At 38.0% G+C, this 23,128-nt stretch overlaps 1 protein-coding gene across 2 annotated transcripts in view; it reads left to right on the forward strand.

Annotated features, from left to right (window-relative positions):
• The window catches only part of Fbxo11 (F-box protein 11), a 74,718-nt gene that overhangs the window by 37,097 nt on the left and 14,493 nt on the right, over positions 1 to 23,128 (forward strand). The window contains exons 2-11 of one of the 2 annotated variants that reach the window (XM_057789259.1): positions 13,092 to 13,216; positions 13,335 to 13,416; positions 14,072 to 14,213; positions 16,865 to 16,994; positions 18,014 to 18,097; positions 18,333 to 18,465; positions 20,258 to 20,364; positions 20,447 to 20,558; positions 20,650 to 20,756; positions 20,832 to 20,969. In XM_057789259.1, the coding sequence (XP_057645242.1) occupies positions 13,092 to 13,216; positions 13,335 to 13,416; positions 14,072 to 14,213; positions 16,865 to 16,994; positions 18,014 to 18,097; positions 18,333 to 18,465; positions 20,258 to 20,364; positions 20,447 to 20,558; positions 20,650 to 20,756; positions 20,832 to 20,969 (1,160 nt within the window). Of the gene's footprint in view, positions 1 to 13,091; positions 13,217 to 13,334; positions 13,417 to 14,068; positions 14,214 to 16,864; positions 16,995 to 18,013; positions 18,098 to 18,332; positions 18,466 to 20,257; positions 20,365 to 20,446; positions 20,559 to 20,649; positions 20,757 to 20,831; positions 20,970 to 23,128 lie in introns of both variants that reach the window. The other variant, XM_057789254.1, reaches the window with a different exon arrangement.

A 23,128-nucleotide genomic window follows, 5' to 3' on the forward strand; every position in this document is an offset into this window, starting at 1 on the left:
AATTGATTTTTTGTTGTTGTTGTTGTTTTATGTGTGTGCTGCTTTGGTCACAAGTATGTATACGCACTAAGTGCATGCTTGATACCCACAGAGATCAGAAGGGATCCCCTGGAACTGGAGTTACAGATAGTTGTGAACCACCATGTGAGCTCTGGGAATTGAATTCAGGTAGTCTGCAAGAGTAACAAGGACTCTTCTGTTAGCTGAGTCTCCAGACCTTTGAAACAGGGTTTTTATTGACCTCAAGCTAGCTTCCAACTCCAACAGTGTAACTGAGATTAGCCTTAACTCCTGATCGTCCTTCCCTCTCTTCTGTGATAGCATATGCCTGTATTTAGCTTCTTTTATAGAAATCATTTCTACTACAAATACAGCATCTTCTATTCATAGTCTTTTGATCATCTTACACGATCTAGTACTGTGTCTAGTGTAGCAATTTGTATATATGGGAATATTAAAGATTATTCTAGGTATGTCTTTTCTTTCTCAACAGAGATGTCTTCGTGTTCACATATGTGAGTATAGGTACCTTCAAAGGCTAGTGGAAGAATCTGATCCTCCTACAACTAGAAATATAGAGGTTTTGAGTAACTAGATGTGAAGGCTAGGAATGAACTCGGGTCCTCTTCAACAGCAGTACACACCCTTAACTACTATGCAGTTTTTCTGGATCCCTGTTTTCGTAATCCCTAGAAATTAAATCTGCATGTATTATTAGATATATAAACTTGGAACTTTGTTGTCCTAATTGAAAGACTTATGCATAAAGAGAGATGGCTCCAAATGGTAGTTTTTTAGTAAAGTAGATCATATGGCCATTCAGAGCTCATTCAGTCATTTCTCTGTTACTTTTAGATGTTGTCTATTGAGTTCTGCTGTGATGATCAACTTAATTCCCTTAAACCTTTCGGTTGATAGCTATAGATCCGTTCTTTAGTATAATGATGACATTCTCCATTCTTGCTTTTTATTGAAATACTGTCCTAGATAAGTTCTGTATTTGTATTGTATTTGTACTGGCTGATTTTGTGTGTCAACTTGACATAAGCTTGAGTCATTAGAGAGGAAGGAGCCTCAGTTGAGGAAACGCCCCCAAGAGATCAGCTGTAAGGTGTTTTCTCTATTAGTGGTCTGTTGGAGAAGGCCCAGTCCATGGTGGGTGATGCCATCCCTGGGCCAGACTAAGCAAGCCATGGGAAGCAAGCCAGTAACCCTCCATGCCCTTTACATCTGCTCCTGCTTCCAGGTTCCAACCCTGCTTGAGTTCTTGTCCTCACTTCCTCCAGTGATGTATTATGATCTGAAAGTGTAAGCCAGACAAGCCCTTTCCAACTTGCTTTTTGGTTGTGGTGTTTCATTGCAGCAATAGAAACCATAACATGTATGATGAAGGTAAAGAATGTCTATATTGCCTGGTGGTGGTGGCGGCACACACCTTTAATCCCAGAACTTGGGAGGCAGAGAGAGGCAGGCAGATCTCTCTGAGTTCGAGATCAACCTGGTCTAAAGAGCAAGTTCCAGGACTGGCTTCATAGCTACTGAGAAACCCTCTCTCGAAACACCCCCCCCCCCCAAAAAAAAAAGAATGTCTATATTGGGAACTGGAGAAATGACTTCAGAGGCTAAGAGTTTCAACTACCCTTCCAAAGAATCTGGGTTCAATTCCCAGCATCCACATGGCAGTTCACAACTGTCTGTAACTCTAGTTCCTGGGGATCTGGCACCCTCACATGTAAATACATGCAGGTGAAACTCCACTGTACATTAAAAAATAAATACATCTTTAAAAAAAGAATGTCTATATTGGTAATGTGTGCAACTGTTTTAAGTTTTCCAGTAATTTGTGTGTATATTGAGTGTAGAAGTTGAATATATACTTGTGTTCACCTTATTATGAAAATGGATAATGTAATACTTCTGTAATGCTAAATATGTACCAGAAGTAAATTTTCCTTCTCCAGTGCATAGTATTACCCTATCCCTGGGCCACTAAAAAGGGATTCTTCCTAGTTGTGTTGATGGAGTGTTGTTTTGCCTGCATGTATGTTTTTGCACCACTTACATGCCTGATGCCCTTAGAGGCCTATAGAACTGTGAGATCCCGTGGGACCAAAGTTACAAACATTTATGAGTTACTCTGTGGGTACTAATAATTGAACCCAGGTACTGTGGAAAAGTAGCCCGTGCTTTGAATGTCTGAGCCATTGCTTTAACCCCCAATGAACTTTTTAAATACCGGGTGTTGCTTTTATCATTTTATCTGTTACTCTGGGGCAGGGGGGGGGGGGGGGACACAAAACATTGTTTGATTCTTTTTCAAAAGATTGAGTGTCTACTATTTCTCTTGGAGCTTCTCTCCTCCTTTTGTAAGGCGGCTACATTATTTGCTGGATTCTGTCATCTTATTTCTGTATTTACTCTTTAGTTTGGCTGAAATAGATCTGCATGTCTGGAATATTTTTTTATTCTACCTCCCCTTGTGTTTGAGGGTTTAATGAAGAGTCATTACTTCCTTTGCGACCTACAATGAAGGCCATTATTTTGACATTCACTATGACAGTTGTCCTTTGTTGTATTTGTACTTTTATAATCGGAAAAAAAATAATCACACTAACTGGCAACATTGTTGACCTTTTTACAGCTTTACCAAATGCCTTACATTGTTGGCTATTTTACAGCCTTACAAAATGACTACTGGAGTTAATAGAGACAGGGTTGTTTTTAACCTGTAGTCAGCCCTTGGCATTTATGAATTTAACTCTGTAATTTTTGCTTTTTGAGACCTATCATAAGATGTATTTTGTAACCATTATTTTTGCTTTTCTAAATACTAAATAGGTAATATTAAAAAAACTTTTACTTGGGATTTGAAATAAAATTTGTATACATTTTGTAACTTTCGGTGTCCCATCACAGTTATGATGATAGCTGATGTTGAGATAATATCTTTACCAAGAACTATTATCAGTCATCACAATAAATACTAAGGTGAACAACCATGACACATACCCATTTATTTTAAATGTAAGGTTACTATTTGTGTGGTGTGTAATGCGTGTGAGTAAGCAAGTGTATGCAAACAGTCAGGCCATCTTTCAGGAGTTCTTCTATCATGGGTTCTAGGCATTAAATTCAGGTTGTCAGCCTTGTACAATAAGTGTGTTCACTTACTGAGCCTGTCTTGCTGGCCTACTTACTTATCTCTATTTTGTAGATGAACTGAGAATCAGTAAAAGAATTGAAATTTAAAAATGAGAAACTGAGGCCAGGGAGATTTCTCAGTTGGTTAAAATACTTTATGGTGTGATCATGAAGGCCTAAGTTCAGATCTTCAGGATCCATATAAATCAACTAGGCCCAGCATCATGTATCTGTAGTTGTTGGGGAAGCAGAGACACGGGGACCCCAGGTCAGTGAGAGATAGTGTTAAAAATTTTCTAAAAAATAATTTAAATAAGAGTAGAGAAACCATAACCGTGTGTGTGTGTGTGTGTGTACACATACACAGAAACTTTCTGAACAAAATGGGGCCAATAGTGAATTCTAAATAAAGGCCAGTCTTTCTAGAAAGAACTCTTTTATCTTTACGTTGTCCTGTACTGTCTCCAGTTAATATTGATATTCTTTTACTAAATGAAAATACCCAAGGAGCTACCTCTTTAGAAAATGATTCTTAAAAGGTGTGTGTTCCACTACTTTGTCTTTTTCTGCAGGCCTCTAAAATACTACTAGGTAACAGGTGTACTTAGTGATATTTAGTACAAACAATTTGCAGTAAAACCCCAGCTGGCCACGGACTGATCATCCTCATGCCTTGACCCTCTGAGGTTGAAGATTGGGGCCTTGTGCTACCATGACTAGGTCATACTGGTTTTTGGTTTTTGTTTTGTTTCATTTGTAGAAACATTACTAGACATTGTACTGTAGTGAACTATGTGAAAAAAAGAACTGATTATGCCTCTTCCCCATTTGTTTTCCTTCTTCCAAATAAAGTAGTTGTTTAGGTGACATTTCACAAAGCAGAGGAGATAAAATCATGTGTTCCACTTGTGTCCCTAAGAAGAACAAAAGGAGGACTGGAGTCACAGATGTGTGTGAGCTGCAGTGTTGGTGATGGGAACCAAATTTTGGGTCTACTGCAAGGACAGCAAGTACTCTTAACCGATGAGGCATCTCTCCAGCTTGAGGTTAAATATGTAGTAATTGTAAGAATAAAGTAGGAGCCAGACAGATGACTCAGCAGCTAAGAGCATTTGTTGCTCACGAAGAGGGTCTGAATTCTGTTCCTAGCAACCACATCCTTCATAACCACCTGTACCTCCAATTTCAGGAGCTCTACCGCCCTTTTCTGACCTCAGTAGGTAGCACACACACCAAACACTCAGACATACACTTAATAAATCCTACAAATAATAAAATTAGCCTTATTCCCATTTTGCTCTTTGTACTTGGGTGATCTAAGTTATTCTTTCTCCAGTAAATATAAACCAATAAAAAACATTTTTAGAAATCTTGCGTTTCATATGAAAATAAGTGATAGACACGATAAACCTTTCCCCCTACGCTTGTGTGCTAAGATTGAGGGTCATTGTTTGGAGCGATGGTCATTCTGATGATATATTAGTCACATCAGCTTATACAGGTCTAGCTGTGCTTTTAATTACTGTGTTAACTAGTTAATCTTGGGTTAAACTTGGAAATGATTAATATTATGCAAGTTGCTGGACATGGTGACTACATAGTGAGTTCCAGGCCAGCCTGGGCTACGTAATGAAACATTGTCTCAAAACAACCTGAGAAATGTCACTAACTTTAAAAATAATTTTTTTCTTGTTCAGTAGAATAGGAATATATTTATGAAGATTGACAGGTAATAATGAAGATGCAAAATTGAATGAACAGTGTAAAAAGAGAAAACACCTTTTGAAAGAAAGAATTTTTAGACTTGCAAGATGGCTTGGCAGGTTAAAGTGCTTACCATAGAAGGAAGCCTCATAGTTTGAGCTCAGTCTGTGGAACCCACGGTAGAATGGGGGAAACAATTCCCAAAAGTTTTCCTCTGACCCCCACATGTGGTGTGCATTCACATAGACACATACTAGTAAATAAAAATAAATTCAAGAAATTTTATGATGTTCCGTTTTACAAGGAGAAGGGACTGTTTTACACTCCTCTCCCTGAAAGCCTGAGAAAAATGTCCTGAGGAAACAGCTAGTTATGTGTAACAGGAAAGCTAAAATATTCCCAAGGAAATGTAAACTTGGATTAGTAACTGTAAAAATTGAGAGATTTGATTTTTCAAGTTAAAGTATGAAATTTAATCAGTTCTGGAACAGAGATTTCTTTCTAGACACTATCAATAATTTTGACCTAAACAAAAATAATAACACAAGTCCATTGAGCAAAAATACTTTATCATTTACAGTGCAGTTTTCTCATGAATTGGATGGCACATTAAACGTGAAGCATCACTGTTGTGCTCTATAAAAATGATGACGAGTAGTCTGTGCTTTCTGACCGCATGCACGCTGCAGTGTATTTTCAGATGACAGGAGCAGCTTCCTTTGTAGACCTCACTTGTCGCTCTGTAGATCTGGCTACTCTCTTCCAGGGTTAGCTAGCACCATGCATGGCACAGCCAGCCATTCATTGACTCTCTCATTCAGCAGATACTTGTTAGCCATGCTTTATGCCATGCAGTTTAAAACAAAAAGATAAGAATTTCTTCAGTAGAATTGAATCCCCATTGGGTTTCTGATATTTATAATTAGCAAAGATTAGACTTTTCAAAGTTGTTAGAAAATAGCCAAAGTGTTTTTATCTTTTTTTTTTGAAGAAGGAATTGGCTAATCCGTACAGTTATGTGATGGTGAAAATTTAACAAACATGTTTACATGTTTATATAAATAAATATATTACTATAGGGTATTATTTAGCATTGTATTAAATGGTTACATTTAGAAAATTTGTAATATAAGTATAACCAGAGTCTGGTCACATTGTACACCAGGCCAAGACTTTCAAAAGCAGATTTAAAATATTTACTTTTGGATTCTCTGTCTTAAAATACCTCTGTTTTAAGTAAAGTATTTAAATTAAAGAATATTTAAAATAAGTGTTCTCTTGATTTTACTTTACTCATGGATATTTTTAGTTGGAAAAATTCTGTAGTGTTTCCTAGCTGTGTTAGAAACAGTTGTCAAGTCAGTGCTTTGCACTGTAAGACTCAGAGCTGTTTCTAACACACAGTTGTTACCAGCACAGACTGGACCGTTTGCAGGTTGCCCTGTGTCTCTGTAAGTAATGTGGAATATAGATAGTCTGTGTATAGGGGATAGCTTCTATATGTTAATTTCTATAAACTATTCTGCAAACCTTTGATATGGTCACAAATATATATATATATATATATATATATATATATATATATATATATATATATGAAAATCAAGGTGTTCTACCTAGCCTTAGACTGGATAGACACCAGATTATTATTTGCATCCTAATACATTTTCATTGCTACTTAATTATAAAGTTGTTAAATATTTACCTTTAAATTAAGAAACCCATTTATTTTCTAAAGATCTACCTTTTCCTAGTGGTTTCAATTCATTGTGAAAATTCAAGAAAAAATACAGGATTTGAAGAAAAGTCTGGAAATGTAAAAATAAATTTTGGTTATGTGTGTATATATATAATATGTATATGTAGCTTTCTGTTAAATTGCATATTAAGTTTTATTACTATTCTCTCTTTTTTTTTTTTTTTTTTTGGTTTTTCAAGGCAGGGTTTCTCTGTGGTTTTGGAGCCTGTCCTGGAACTAGCTCTTGTAGACCAGGCTGGTCTCGAACTCACAGAGATCCGCCTGCCTCTGCCTCCCGAGTGCTGGGATTAAAGGCGTGCGCCACCACCACCCGGCTTTATTACTATTCTTGAGGTTACATATATATCTAAGTGGGGTGTTATAAAGCAAATCCTAATTGAGTTACGGTATTTAGTAGCTGCAGTGGACCATTGACTTTATATAGTTTTTCTTATTTATGTAATATATCATATTTTACCTGTTCTTGTGTGATAGGTCTGTCTTGGGGAATATTTCTCTATAATTTTAGATGGGAACAAAAAATAATGTAAAAAATTGTAAATTTGGAGGATAGAAAAGTTAAATCAGTTCCTATCTGTTCATTCTTCAGTAAAAATCATATTCTCATTAGTTGTGGAAATTAAGTAATTCTCTATTGAGAGTAACCAACATTTACTGAGTCTCTATAGGTACTGAGCTGAAACAGTGAAAAAAGATATAAAAGAGCCCTTGCCTTCAGAGATTATAATTTTGTTAAAATGTTACAGCTAAGGTAAAAATAATTAAGGCAACTTTCTTTATCATTGTTCTATTGCTGGGAAGAAAAATATCACTAAGGCAACTTTTTTTGTTTCAAGACAGGGTTTCTCTGTGTAGCCCTGTCTCTCCTGGAACTCAATCTGTAGACCAGACTGGCCTTGAACTCAATGATCTGCCTGCCTCCTGAGCACATGTGCCACCACACTTGGTTCCAAGGCAACTTTTATGAAAGAAAGCATAATTGGGGGCTTGCTTAATTCTAGCCCTTTATCATCATGGTGGGAAGCATGGAGTCAGGCAGATGTGATGCTGGAGAAACAGCTGAGAGCTACATGCTGATCTTCAAGCAGAGAGACACTGGGCCTGGCTTGGGTTTTTGAAATCTCAAAGGCCACACCTCCTAATCCTTCTAATCCTGTCAAAGAGTCCCTCTCCCTAGTAAGTAAGCTGTCAAATATGAGTCTGTGATGGTCATCAAACCACCATAGTCACAATACTACAGTAAGGAAGATGTGGTACATACTCAAAGACAAATCATAGAGACAGTGATAACTAGAAAATGTCCTCCTTTGCTTCTTTTAAGTCTTTAATGCTTGCTCTACTGATAGGAGAAAAAATTCCAGAGCAGATGGGTGGGTGATCACTTCAATAAAAAGATGAGGGTGTAAGTAGAGAGAGTTTGTGTAGAATAACAAAGTTGATGCTGTATTTTGAGTCTTAATAACATTATTCTGAGCATGGCTAAACTAGGCTGATGTATGCATATACTCCAAACATAGCAGAGTGACATCACAGAATTTTAGCTGAACCCCGAGGAAGGAGGAAGAGGGGGAGTGGGTGCTGGGAATGAGAGAACCCAAGCAGTGAGTAGGAGATGGTGCTGCTGTAGTAGCGCATACTTGTTGCACTTGAAGAGAACCTGGGTTCAATTCTAAGCTCACAGCCATCTCCTGCTCCAGGGTATCCAAAGCCCTTCTCTGACTTCCACAGGTACCAGACACGCATATAGTATAAACACATTTATACAAGCAAAGCATTCATTCACATAAAAAAATAAATGTTTTGGGGGGAGCTGGAGAGATGGATGGCTCAGTGATTAAGAGCACTGACAGCTCTTGCAGAGGTCCTGAGTTCAATTCTCAGCAACTACATGGTGGCTCACAACCACCTGTAATGAGATCTGGTGCCCTCTTATGTGCAGAAGTACATGCAGACAGAACATTGTATACATAATAAATAAGTAAATCTTTATAAAAGACGCTTTACATATTTAAAAATGATTAAAGATGTTCAAAACAAATGTTTTTAAAGTGTGACATTGTAACTTTTTAAAACAGCTTGCAGAGACTTAGAAATTGAAAACATTGACAACATTCCTCATTGTTCGTAGTGACTAGAAAAAGACCTACTGGTCAGATACTCATAAACAAATTCAATGATAGAGAAATCTTAAAGATAGTATAAAACGTTTATAAAGTAATTAGGGGCAAGATGGTAAAGGACTTGGTGCACAAGACTAATTTGCGTTCAGTCCTAGGAACTTGTGGTAGAAGGGATAGCTCTGAAAGTTAAACTAAAAATGAATATTCTAATAGATTAAAGAAGGGAATAAAGCAGTGGTGATGAACGCCTTTAATCCCAGCACAGGAGGCAGAAGCAGACGGATCTCTGTGAATTCGAGGCCAGCCTGATCTACAAGAACTAGTTTCAGGACAGGCTCCAAAGCTATAGAGAAATCCTGTCTCGAAAAACCAGCAAAGGAAAACAAAGGGGGGGGGGGATAAAGCATGAAATTTTAACAAACAAGCATGAAAAAGTAAGTCAAATTAACTTTCAAAAATTAAGGTTGGTAGTGCATGGCTTTAAACCGCAGGGAAGAGCAGGTGGGATGGTCATTCCAAGTTTGAGGCCAACCAGGTCTACATCACTAATTCCAAGGATATATGGCTGTATAACACAACCCTGTCTCAGAAAGGGTGGTGGTAGTGCCTAAGATGATACTTAGGATACTTTATGAAAAGAATAAAAAGAGCTATTACATAATGATACGTTGAGTAATTTTCCAGGAATTAATAATCTTGATCTGTAGCCACTTAACATTTTGAAGTATATAGAATAAAGGCTTATAGGTTAAATAGATTACCTAGAGACACAGTGGGAGATTTTAGCCTATTTCTTTCTGAAGCTAGTAGATAACCATACTAACCCAACTCACAAGAATGGACAGATACTGGAATTGAACCATATTAAAATGGAGTTAAAAGAACACTTTCTGTGCTGGGCAGTGGTGGTGCACACCTTCTAGCACTCAGGAGGCAGAGACCTGTGAGTTTCAGGGCAGCCAGGGCTGTCCAGAGAAACCCGTCTGGAAAAAAAAAAAGCAAAAACAACAAATACATTGTTGTTATAATAAGAATACATTTTGTTATATATCCCAGAGAACCCTCAAACTCTTGGTCCTCCAGCCTTAGCCTCCTGCATGCTGAGGTAATGAGCATGTGCCCGATACCTGGCTAAAAACAATGTTTAAATGAAATATTAACAGCTAAACTCCCCGCTCATTTTGTTGCTCTGCCTTGGGCTTCTTTCTTTTTTTTGGGGGGGGGGGGGTTGAGACAGGGTTTCTCTGTAGCTTTGGTGCCTGTCCCGGAACTAGCTCTTGTAGACCAGGCTGGCCTCGAACTTCCAGAGATCCGCCTGTCTCTGCCTCCCGAGTGCTAGGGATTAAAGGCGTGCGCCACCACCGCCTGGCCTTGGGCTTCTTTCTTGAGGGAATAGAAAGTCTGGTTTCTCTTTTAGTTATACTAAGGATGATTGATTTTTCAATTGCTGAATTTATTCATTAGGAAATTGCAAAGCAGTGATTCTGCAGTTTTATTATTTTCTTCTGGAGTGTGTGTCTGTAGGGGAGACATTTCTTGTCTATTGACCATCTGATGGTTCAGTTTAAGCCAAGAAAACAAATTTTTTACTTTATGAGTTTGAGTATTTTGTCTGTATGTATGTCTTACACCACATGCATGCCTAGTGCCTGAAAAGGCCAGAAGGCGCCAGATCACCTGGAACTGGAGTTGTGAACACCTACCAGTGTAGGTGCTAGAAATTGAACCTGGGTCATCTGGAAGAGCAACCAGTGCTCTTAACCGCTGACCCATCTCTCGAGTCATTTCTTTTCTTTAGCCAATAAGAGCCTCTTCAAGCTAACTCCCTGTCCCGTAGAGAGAGAGTGTGTGTGTCCCTGAACCACAAACAAGTTCCATGTGTAGATAGATGTACAGAGTTTTTGTTTGGTTGTATTCTTCAATTGTTTCGTCTTAGTTTAGTAGTTTGGGCCTTGTACATAATGGGCACTGTACGTTCTTCAGCCCTGATTGTTTGTTGTTTTGTCTTGGGTATTTTGTCTGGCCTGACTGTATCCCTGGCTGTCTTGGAACTCATTGTTTATACCAGACTGGCCTTGAACTCACAGAGATCCAACTGCCTCTGCCACCTGAGTGCTAGCAGCCCTAATTTGTATGCCACCCTGTATATTGGAGGTAGTGCTTCATCACACTGTATCTATAGAATTGCTTCATATGTTGTAACAGCTTCACAGTAATCCATTGTGAGTTATCTGACAGTGAACATTTTGGCTGCTGTCTTGTAGGACAGCTACTGTGACAAATGTCTTGGTAAATCTACTGCTTTCCCGTGTGTGTGACAACAGCTGCAAAAGCAGCTGTCAGAAGAGCTTGCCACACTGCCTTCTGAGAGCAATGAAGTCTTTCCTCTTGTCTTTGATGGTTCTAAAATGTAAACTGTCTTTTGTACCTTTGGTAATGTGGTACATAAAATCAGCTGGAAGGTGGCAGAGCAGGTGGATCTCTGAGTTCAAGGCCAGCCTGGACTACACAGAGAAGGCCTGTTTTTATTTGTATTTCCTTACTTTAGAACTGTATGCCCACATCTTCTTTACCACTACAACCTGTTAATCATGTATTGGTGTGTGAACAAATTGTCCCTTTGTAACGTATTGCAGTCTTCTTTTTCTGTCTTTATTCTTTTGGCTTGTTTGTAAAATTTGTAAGATTTTTTTTTTAATTCAAACTTAGAGAATTAGCTATAGAGAGTATTCAGTCCTTTAATGGTTAAATCACCTTTTTACATCCTACTTTGTGAGTATATGTGTCCTCAAACAAGACTTTGTCCTAAAGAACCATGAAGTCCAAGTCTCACTAATTGGTGATGTGGGAGGGAAGTATTATTCTTCCCTCAAGAAGCACATGTTGCTCTTAGTTGCCCTGTCTCTTTGAGTCCTACAGAACAACTTTTCTGTTATGTTTTGACAGAAACCATTTTACTTCATAGAACAAATTTGGGCTTGTTTGATTCTTCATAATTCTCCTTATGCATCTTTATCAGGGATATCGTAGAAATTCTATTATGCTATCGGGTTTTCAGTTTCAATTGTTTGTCTTATTAATGATGTTAACTTTGAGCTCTTAACACAGTTGACTGTTATACTGTTTCACTTATAATCTCTGGGTAGATAACTTTTAAGTACCGTACTTGTTATATTTTTCAGCATATTTATATCATTGTTAATTTATGGATTATACATTTGCTTTGGTTTCTTTTGATGCTCCAGCATAATTTTGCCTTTTCAAATTCACTTCTACCTCATTTTATATGACCTCATCACTTTTTGAGTAGTTTCTGCCACAAGCTATTCTTGGCTTATTTTGTACTTTTCCTGCCCCAGCCCTGGGATCTACCATTTTTTTCCAATGAGTATGAAAATTTACTTTTATAAAAAATGTTATTCAGAAGCAAAATCCAACTATTAGTCATGCTCATTACTTTGGGAAGCTTTGCATTCTTAGATGTGGAGAGAGCTAAGAATGATAAGCACATTTTCCATGCACATCTAAATATTTACATCTGTATTTCTATATTCTGTGGTTGAAAATCATGAGTGTACACTTTATACCTTTAATTCCAGTTTCAACATCAAAGGGCTTCTCCGTGCTTTGTGTTTTTATATTTACAGCTGTTTTCTTTAACAGAAATATGGCTTTCATTACCCTGTGTACTTATTTGACCGTTGTATCGCTCTGTTGTTACTTGAACTCCCATCTCTGCCATCACCTCCGCTGCGTGATTCTTCCCTTCCTTCCGGTCTCCCTCAGCCTCTACCTTGCCCTCCCTGAGGCAGATTTCTTCCACATTTTGGATCTCTAGGACCACGTCTGGGTATCCTTTCTACCCTTTGGTATCTAGTACACAATACTGATGGCAGAAGTGACGCCTCTTTTGCTCTGCTCTGCTCTGCTCTGCTCTGCAGTGGTGCTCCTTGACAGTCTGTTCCCCTCACCTCCCTGTTCCTTCCTCTTCTCTTCTTAACTAGGTATCTCTTCATTTTTCTAATGTCTTCCAAGCTTTTTGTTTTGTTTTGTTTTGTTTTTGTTGTTTTGGTTTTTTGAGACAGGGTTTTTCTGTGTAGCTCTGGAGCCTGTCCTGAAACTCAATCTGTAGACCAGGCTGATTTTGAACTCTCAGAAATTTGCCTCCCGAGTGCTGTCATTAAAGGCATGCACCACCACTGCCCAGCATGTCTTCCAAGCTTTATAAGACTTCTAACATCTGTCAGGTAGTCAGTCATTCAAATGGCTGGAATTCCATACAAAAATTCTGTTTGCTCCTATCTCTTGCCAAATTTGAAATTTTTTTTTTAGAAAGTTGAATATCATTTTTCTTTTATCTCTTACAGATGATGTTCCTGCAGATATGGTTGCAGAAGAATCAGGTCCTGGTGCACAAAATAGTCCATACCAACTTCGTAGAAAAACACTTTTGCCAAAAAGAACAGCGTGTCCTACAAAGAACAGTATGGAGGTCAGTTAGTTATAATTGTTTTTGTAATGAAAGAATTGTGGGGGAGAGGACACAGTTTTGAGAGCTAATTATATACTATAGAAATACTTGATTGATAATTTTTTTTCTGGTTCTGAAGGGTGCCTCAACTTCAACTACAGAAAACTTTGGTCATCGAGCAAAGCGTGCAAGAGTGTCTGGGAAGTCACAAGACCTATCAGGTATTTTGAATGGGAAGCTAAGGAGTAAGAAGAAATGAGTTTTCAAAGCCATCCTGGTCTACATAGAGATTTCCAGGACAGCCAGGGCTACATAAAACACCCTGTCTCAAGTAATGAATAAATAAGTAAATAAATATTTGATGCCAAAAGTTTTTAATTAAATATCTGAATATGTTAGGAGTAGTTACTACTAAAAAAAATTTCCCTCCTTTTTTAAAGATTTATTTTTAGTTATGGATGTGTGTCTCTGTGGGGAGGGTATTACAATTGCCTGATAGCTTACAAGGTAAGAACAGTACCAGCTCTTAAATAAAAGTCTTTTTTTTTAAAGCCAGGCCAAGTAGTATAACCAGAAACCCCAGCTACTTGGGAGGCTAATGTGGATATGTGCAGGGTTAGAGGGCTGGGAAATTAAGTGCCTGACTAAGTTAGTGAGTTCACGGCCAGCCTAGGAAACTTTTCAAGACTGCCTTAAACATAAACAAACAAAAGCCATTGTTGTATATGTTGGTGTATACACATATATGTAAGATAAAAGGAAAATATAAGTCATCAAAAATACTAGCTGTTTGCTAGATAAAATAACATTTAATGAGGAAGTCATTGTTTGATAAATGAATTGTTTACATTTTGTTTGTTAATCTCTCTTTAGCAGCACCCGCCGAACAGTATCTTCAGGAGAAACTGCCAGATGAAGTAGTTTTAAAAATCTTCTCTTATTTACTGGAACAGGATCTTTGTAGAGCTGCTTGTGTGTGTAAACGCTTCAGTGAACTTGCTAATGATCCAATTTTGTGGTAAGTAAAAACTTCCTTGTTATCTTGAAATATAGTATGGGATATATAAATGCCAAATGTAGGGAAGTAAGTGTTAACAGCTAAGTAGTTAAAAGAAAATTAAAATGTTTATAAATTCTAATCGGGTGGTGGTGGTGCACGCTTGTAATCCCAGCACTTGGGAGGTAGAGGCATGTGGATCTTAGTGAGTTTGAGGTTAGTCTGATCTACAAAGCAAGTTACAGGACAGCCAGGACAAGACTGTTAGACAGAGAAACTCTTGTCTCAGGGCAAACAAACAAAAAATCCTTACCTGATTATCATAAATGTGGAGGACAAGTCAATCCAAAAGGTATTTATAAAGCAATGAATGAAATTGATTCTGCTATTTGCAGATTGATAACAGTTGAGTGATTTGGGAGGAGATGTTTTATTTTTGGACTCGGGTGGGGTATTAAAGACAGAGTCTTGTGTAGCTGAGACTGCCCTTGAACAGGTTCCGCTGTCTCAGCCTGGGGTGTGAATATATGCCCCCACACCCAAATCCTTTCAGTTCTACGTTTTTAAATGAAGCAGAGTTGGGGTGTAATAAAAATATTTCAATATAGACTTCAGTACCAGGGTCAAGAAAAAGATGCTCAGAGATCTACCTGCCTCTGCCTTCTGAGTGCTGGAATTTTAAAGGCGTGCGCTACAATCATCTGGCCAGCCTGGTGTACAGAGCAAGTTCCAGGACCTGTCTCAAGAGAGAGAGAGAGAGAGACAGACAGACAGACAGACAGACAGACAGACAGACAGACTCAGAATAAAGTAGGTCGACCAGGAGCAGGGCTGTGGGTTTCTTAGAGAGTCACAAAGATATGCCCAGGTAGAGGCTCCACAAGATTTGAGGCAGGGCTAGTCGGACTGGTGACACATACCTTTGATCCCAGTCCCAGCAGAGCAGAAGCAACAGAGTTCAAGACCAGTTTGGTCTACAAATGGAATTCCAGGCCAGCCTGGGCTATATTTGAGACCTTGTCTCAAAAACAAACAAACAAAAAAATAAGCTGGGCAGTGGTGGTACATGCTTTCAATCCCAGCACTCAAGAGGCAGAGACAGGCAGATCTCTTGAGTTCGAGGCCAGCCTAGTCTATAGAGTGAGTTCCAGGACAGCCAGGTCTACACAGGGAAACTGTCCCATCCCCCTCAAAAAAAAAAAAAAAAAGAGAAAAAAAATCATCCAAGTATAATTTGAAAATAGTTCCTTAAATCTGGTAGCTCAGTGAGTATATGTGTTATACACACCTGAAAAAGAAAAATAGCTACATTCATTGTATTTATGAAAATGTTTTCACTATTTGCACAGTTTTTCATAACAATGTGTAGTTAATGAGTAGGAAACTAGAGATCCTCTCCTTCCAGCAGTAAGGAATGAGGTGAGGACTGGCACTACGACTGCTCACTCTCCTCCTAGAGGATACAGTGCACATATAGAACTCATGCAAGGAAGTCACACAAACACCTCTTTTACAAAAAGAAAAAAATGAGTGAACTGTATAATGTCACTTAGATTGAGATAAATCAGCTAACGGTGACTTTTACTTTAAAAACGGTTGGTTTTTGAGCCAGGTGTGGTGCACCCCTGTAATCTTCGCAATTGGGTGGTAGAGGCAAGAGACTCAGTTTCCCAGCTACATAGGAAATTTGAGGTTACATGAGACCTTGTCCAAAAGAGAGGGAGGGAAGGAAGGAAAGAAAGAACATGAAACAAAAGGTGAATGGAGCAGAGTGAGGATGGCTACCCTGAACTGTTGAGACGCTCAGAAGTGAAAAGACACCACCACCAAGCCTCACAGCCTGCATTTGATCTCTGGAACCCACATGGTAGATGGAGGGAAATGGCTCCCAAAAGTTGGCTCTGACCTTCACATGTATTTACATGACATGTACATACTCCCTCCAACCCACACAGAGTTAAATAAAATTTATAAGACATTTTTAAAAGATTTTGAATAATCAAAGTAAATGAATGATCTATAGATCAAAAAAAAAAAGACTGGAAGGAAAATACATCAAACTATAACAAATGCATTCAAGCTTGTGTTTAGTCTTTTATGCTTGTGTTTTATGGAGTAAGAGAAGGAGAGAGTGCGTAGGCAGGAACTTCTTGGTGTTTTGTAGCCCTGGCTGTCCTGGAACTAGCTTTATAGACTAGGCTGGCCTCAAACTCACAGAGATCCGCCTGCCTCTACCTCCTTAGTGCTGGGATTAAAGGCATGTGCCACCACTGCCAGCTTTTGAAAATTAATAATTTTTTAAAATACATTTTGTCAGCCAGGTGTAGTAGCACATGCCTTAAATCTCAGCACTTGGGAAACAGAGGCAGGTAGATTGTTAGTTTGAGGCCAAACCTGGTCTACAGGAAAAAGAAGGTATTTTGTCTGTGGTCCCAGCTATTCAGAAGGGTAAGGCAGGAGACTCCCTTGAGCCCAGGAGTTTGAAGCCAACCTGGACAACACAGAGGCCTTGCACCACCAATACCATCTCAGGAACTAATAAGTTAACTAATTTCTATATTTTGATATTTATCTGTCCTTACTAAAATTTTGATCATTCAGATAACATGTTAAATATTTTATTAATGTAGAGTATTTTATAAGGAAATCTTTAATTACTTTTTTTCCTTCAGGAAACGATTATATATGGAAGTATTTGAATATACTCGCCCTATGATGCATCCTGAACCTGGTAAATTCTATCAGATTAATCCAGAAGAATATGAACATCCAAATCCATGGAAAGAGAGTTTTCAGCAGTTGGTATGAAATACAGAAAATACAGATTTATATTACGTATCTGTAAATACATTTCTTTATAAAAAAAAAATAGATCTGGAGCTAGAGAGATGGCTCTGGGGTTAGAGCGTGTATTACTCTTCTAAAGGACCTGAGTTTGGATCCCAGCACCCACATAGGCAACTCATAGCTTCCGGTAACTCCAGCTCCAGTGGATCCAATGCCCTCTTCTGGACTACTTGGCCAATTGCACTCACACACAACTATACATAATTTAAAGCTTTTAATTAAATACGTAAATGTATCCAAGAATAGATTGTAATCCCAGTGCTCAGGGTGCTAAGACAGGAAGATCTTAAATTGAAGGCCAGCCTCTGTCTGATAGTAAGACTTCTAGAAGGAAGAAAATGTAAATAGCAGGAACCATCAGTAGCATGGATGGTTGATTCCAGTGGATCTGTTTAGATTTGTACATAGATTAGTAGGTTTTAGTCATTTTAAAATTTTACGTATGCCTTACCTTTCTTGTTTTTAAATGAGGTCTCACTGTGTAGTTGTGGCTGTCCTAGAACTCTCAGAGCTGTCTCCGCCTCTGCTTGTGATGGATTAAAGGCATACACTGCATCCTTCATATTTTAATTTTCTTGTCCATTTTTAGTGATTCTCAGCTAGGCACGATTGCTTTCTCAAATGTCAGGGAACATTTGGTGGACTTGAGACACTTTGTCAAAGCAGAAGAGGGCACTTATCTTTAGTATCAAGTTTGGTAGAGACCACGGATGTTATTGAATAGCCTCTGCTTCATAGGACAGCTTCCATCTCAAAGAACTGTCTAGCCCAAAGTAATAGTAGTGGTGAAATTGAAAGTCTGCCTATCTTACTAGATAGTAGTAAATAGATTCTTCATTGTACTGTATGATTAAAAATTAGTTGGGATAGTTGAGAATTGTCTCATATTTAATAAACATTACACTGGTACATTAACTTCAAACACTGTGTTTCTATGATAGTAGACAATGTCTGTCTTGTTTTTGACATCTTAGTATAAAGGTGCACATGTAAAGCCGGGATTTGCTGAGCATTTCTATAGTAACCCTGCGAGATACAAAGGAAGAGAAAATATGTTGGTATGTTTGTTTTTATTTTTTAATTGGCATATGGAATTTTGTTACAGCATTTTCAAATAGAATGTATTTCTGTTGACCTCCCCCTTGTCTCTCTTTCCATTATCATGACATATGTTCTATACTACCATGAGCATGCCTAGTCCTGTCTCATTTGTATTTTTATGACTTTACATAATAACTTTCTGTTCTGAACAATAGTAACTGTTCTGTACTGATACTTTTATTTTTTTTCTAGTATTATGATACTATTGAAGATGCCCTTGGTGGAGTACAGGAAGCACATTTTGATGGGCTTATCTTTGTTCATTCTGGGATATATACTGATGAATGGATATATATTGAATCTCCAATCACTATGATTGGTGCAGGTATTTTGAAACTCATTATTTTTAGAATTTTAGCATTTTATAATATTATTTATTTTACATATTGATGCTTTTTAGTGCTAGTGACTTAAAATCCAGTTGAACTTTGTTAATACCTTAGTGATAGGAAAGCCCAGCAGTGGAGATACTTCAACCCTTTGTATATAAGGAAAACGAAAGCAGGGAAGGTTAGAGTTACAGATGTTTGTGTGTTTGATGTCACTCGTGCAGTTGCTCTCAGTTACTCATTGGAAGAGAAAACATGGTCATGTGATTTTTCCCTTTGAAAACAAGCATGCTGGTTTGTTTTATTTTGTTTTTTGCTACTGGGCTCAAACTCACTCTACAAGTGCCTACCACTGAGCCAGCTCCCTAACGCTAATGCTTATGTTTTTATTGCTGTGCCATTTTGTCTTTTTAGATATGCTTTATTTTGTGTGTTCTTGTATGTATGTATATATGTGCACCACATGCATGCCTGGTGCCTGCAGAGGTCAGAAGAGGCCATCAGATCCTCTGGAGCTAGAGTTAGAAATGGTTCTGAGCCTTCACATGGGTGCTGGGACCTGAACCCAAGTCCTCTGCAAGGGCTTTTAACCTCTGAACCTCTATCTCTAGCCCCTACTGCTGTGTTTTTAAAGAAACAAATTATAGCTTTTAAATGCTTTTTGCACTAGTCAAGTTTCTAACACTAAATGTAATAAAGTATTTATTTAAAATACTAATGAGTTATTTCAAGATTTGACTTTCTTTTTTGAGAATACATTTGCTAAAACCTAACTTTAAGTTAGCTAATACTATTACTAATGAAATTTGCATTTACTGCCTCTCTGCTTCCTCCCTAGCTCCACCATAAACGGGGAGGGTTGAGAGTTTAATCTTTGTCTAGCATGTGTGGAGGACCTGTTTAAGTCCTAACAACACCACTACCCTAAAAAGAAGAGAAAACTGTATCTTTAACAGTTGAGGTTCCCACTGAAAATTAATTGAAATAAAGAGATCTTTTCTCTCCCCGGGCTGCTGCTGCTGCTGTTGCTGCTGCTGCTGCTTGTGGTGGTGACTGGTTATTTCTTAATATTTGCTGCATTTGATATTTATATTCTTTATAGTTTTTGTTTTTTGTTTGTTTGGTTGGTTTTGGTTTTTGGAGATAGGGTTTCTCTAGCTTTGGAGCCTGTCCTGGAAACTAAATCTTGTAGACCAGGCTGACCTTGAACTCAGAGATGCCTCTGCCCCCCCTTAGTGTTGGAATTAAAAGGTGTGAGCCGCCACTGCCTGGTTTATAGTTGAATTTTACTGGAAGTATTACTTACTATATGTGAGTTTGGGTGTAGGGTTGATCAAACAATATCTCCAATAGATATGATCATTTGTCATAAATACTAATGAAGCATAGTTAACTAAAAGATCAATATTAGTCCTGCTGTTTAATATTGATATCTTTTTAATTTATGTATTCATATGTGTGTGTTTGAGTATGGACATGTGTGTATGGAATCCAGAAGAGAGGGCCAGATCCCTGGAGCTGGAGACACAGGCAGTTGTGAGCCACCTGGTGTGGGAGCTGGGAATTGAACTTAGGTCCTCTAGAAGAACAGGAAGTACTCTTAACCACTGAGCTATTTCTCCAGTCCAATACTAACTAGTGTTTTTTACACTCCCCTCTATGGTGATATAGGCTTGTCCCCAGGCTATCCTGAGTCAATCCTACTCTTGGGGGAGGAGGGTGATCTCTGCACAAATACTGCACTGGTCGAATAGAATAAAGCCGATGCTTCAAATGTCTTCCCTACAGCACCTGGGAAAGTGGCAGACAAAGTTATCATTGAAAACACTAGAGATTCAACTTTTGTTTTTATGGAAGGTTCTGAAGATGCTTATGTTGGCTATATGACCATACGAGTAAGAAATTTTTCATTTCGAAATATTTTTTGAATTAGGTAATGCGGTGACTATTATTTTAAATACAATTTCTACTTTTCAGTTCAACCCTGATGACAAATCTGCCCAGCATCATAATGCCCACCACTGCTTAGAGATTACAGTGAACTGTAGCCCTATTATTGATCACTGTATCATCCGAAGTACATGTACAGGTTCGTGTTTCCTTTATGTTTTCTATAAAATAGAGCCACTATATTGTTCCTCAGTGGTTTTTTTTAATAAATAAATCATATTTTTTTATAGTTGGTTCTGCAGTGTGTGTTAGTGGTCAAGGAGCATGTCCCACCATCAAGCATTGTAACATCAGTGACTGTGAAAATGTCGGGCTTTATATAACAGATCATGCACAGGTATTTCTATAGTTCGAGCTTTTTTTAAATTAATTTTTTTGAAATTGCACTAATGTTTGTTTCTCATTGTTGTAGGGAATATATGAAGATAATGAAATTTCTAATAATGCATTAGCTGGGATATGGGTTAAAAATCATGGAAATCCAATTATTAGACGGAATCACATTCATCACGGACGTGATGTTGGTGTGTTCACATTTGATCATGGCATGGTAAGATTTTTTTTATTAAGATAAAAGCTGGCTGCCAATTAATATTTCATACTTCAGCATTATTTTTTTATCATCTGAGTTGAAGAATACCATTGTATTTTTAAAGTCATACAATATTCATTCTATAAATTCATGTGCCTAAATCATCATGCCCAGAAAAATACATTTATGGTAGAACTCATCAAGAGTTGATGTGATCTTTGAAGTTTAATCTAGCAGTTAGTTCTCAAGTCTGAATATATATAAAAATCACATGGAAACCTATGGAGTTTTTGGTTGTTGTTGAAGGGAGTGTGTGTGAACTTCTATGCCCACATCATGTACAGTAAGGATTTCCAAAAATGAGACCAAAGAAAAGTGTTTTAACCAGTACCATAATGAGTCTAAGACAGTTTATCTGTAATGTGTTTGCTTTGGAAACAATAGTCTCAATTGGTTTAGGGTTTTTTTTTTTTTTTATTTGTTTGTTTGTTTGGTAGGGAACAGTGTTGGGTCAAACCTGGGACAAGGGGAATAGTAGGCAAATGTTTCTACCCAGCCTCCCATTGTTAATTTTTAACTTTCATAAATTCAAAGCCAATAGAAATAATAAGATACTAATTCTAAAACAGGCAAAAATTATTGAGTATCTAAATTTGGCTCTTTATTTTACACAGTTTTCTAGACTTGACTTTTAAGTTCTCTGAAGTCATTATTCCAAAATAGTGTTACCACTATACCACTACAATCTGAGAAATACCACTATAATCTGAGAAAACTGTCCCACTTAAAATTCAGGCTGTGGCTGGAGTTTGTATATAAGAAAACAATGTGGAGGCAGGGTGGTGGTAGCACGGGCCTTTAATCCCAGTGCTAGGAGGCAGAGGCAGGCCTCTGTGAGTTCGAGGCCAGCCTGGTCTACAGAGCTAGTTCCAGGATAGGCTCCAAAGCTACACAGAGAGACAAGACCCTGTCTTAAGTAGGGAGAGGTGGTGGTGGGGGGGGCTGTAGAGTGAAGGTGTAGTGGTGCACACCTGTAATGTTAGCACTCGGGAAGACAACAGGTTTAAGGCCAGCCTGAGCTTCATAGCAGCTTCCTAACCCAGGCGTGGGCGGGGTGGGGGATCAGTAATACTGAATGGTGATGATGTAGCTCTTTTACTGACAGCTGAGAAAAGGGGTTTGGATAATTATACCAAGGGCACTGAAACAAGACTGTTACAAAGTTACACTCCCTTGGAAACACCTACTGGTAATAGGTCCTAAATAGAATTCTTCATCTTGTGATAGAACTGTATGCTATAGTATGCCTATGTTTTCTTTAGGCTGTGTCCAGAAGTTACATTCAATTCAAGTATCATATTTATGAATACTTTTGTCTCATTCACAAATGATTAGAAGTAGAAAGGTAATTTAGCCTGAGTACAAGCTCCTTATTTATAAAGTATCTATGGTTAGTTACTAAAACTCACTTTAGTAATTTACTCCTTATCTTATACCCCTTAGGTAGGTTTTTGTAGTGTTTGTTTACATATTTGTGTTTACAAGTATTATAACAGCATTTTGGAAACAACTCTCCACAGTGTTTTGGATTGATAGTTCCATTAAGGGTTAGTGAGAGCTTTTCTAAATAATCACAAATTTGTGAGGGAAAAGAAGTGTATCTTTGCCTGTTGTATCTTTGGATTTCTTTGAATACCGTGCACAATCTGAAAACCCTTTAGAGCTGTGCTTCCATTCCAGTCCTATTTGGCCTGTTGTCTTGTTGGCAGCTCATAATTGGTAGTCACATCACGCATCCCAGGTAACCTTTCTAAGATTGGCCTTTGTTTTCTGTGGAGCTTCCAAGAACATGAAAATAAACATTAAAACCACCTACTGGTCTATCATTTGTCTTTGAATACATTCATATTTATTGTTAATTTTTGAAGTTACCATTTTCTGTGTATATTGCATTCCTAGACTTTGAATTCCTGTATTCTTAAAATAAATCACAAGAGATGTTAAGGGCTTGGGAGATGGTTCAGTATGTAAAGTGCATGCTGCTCAAACTTGAGAGCCCAAGTTTGGATCCCCAAACCCATCTAAACCTGGGTACTACATCACTCGCCTGTAATCCCAGACCTAGGAAGGCAGAGACAGAGTGATAACGGAGGCTCACTGGGCAGCTAATATAGCCA

The sequence above is a fragment of the Chionomys nivalis genome, chromosome 1 (assembly GCF_950005125.1).
Source record: "Chionomys nivalis chromosome 1, mChiNiv1.1, whole genome shotgun sequence".
Lineage (NCBI taxonomy): Eukaryota > Metazoa > Chordata > Mammalia > Rodentia > Cricetidae > Chionomys > Chionomys nivalis.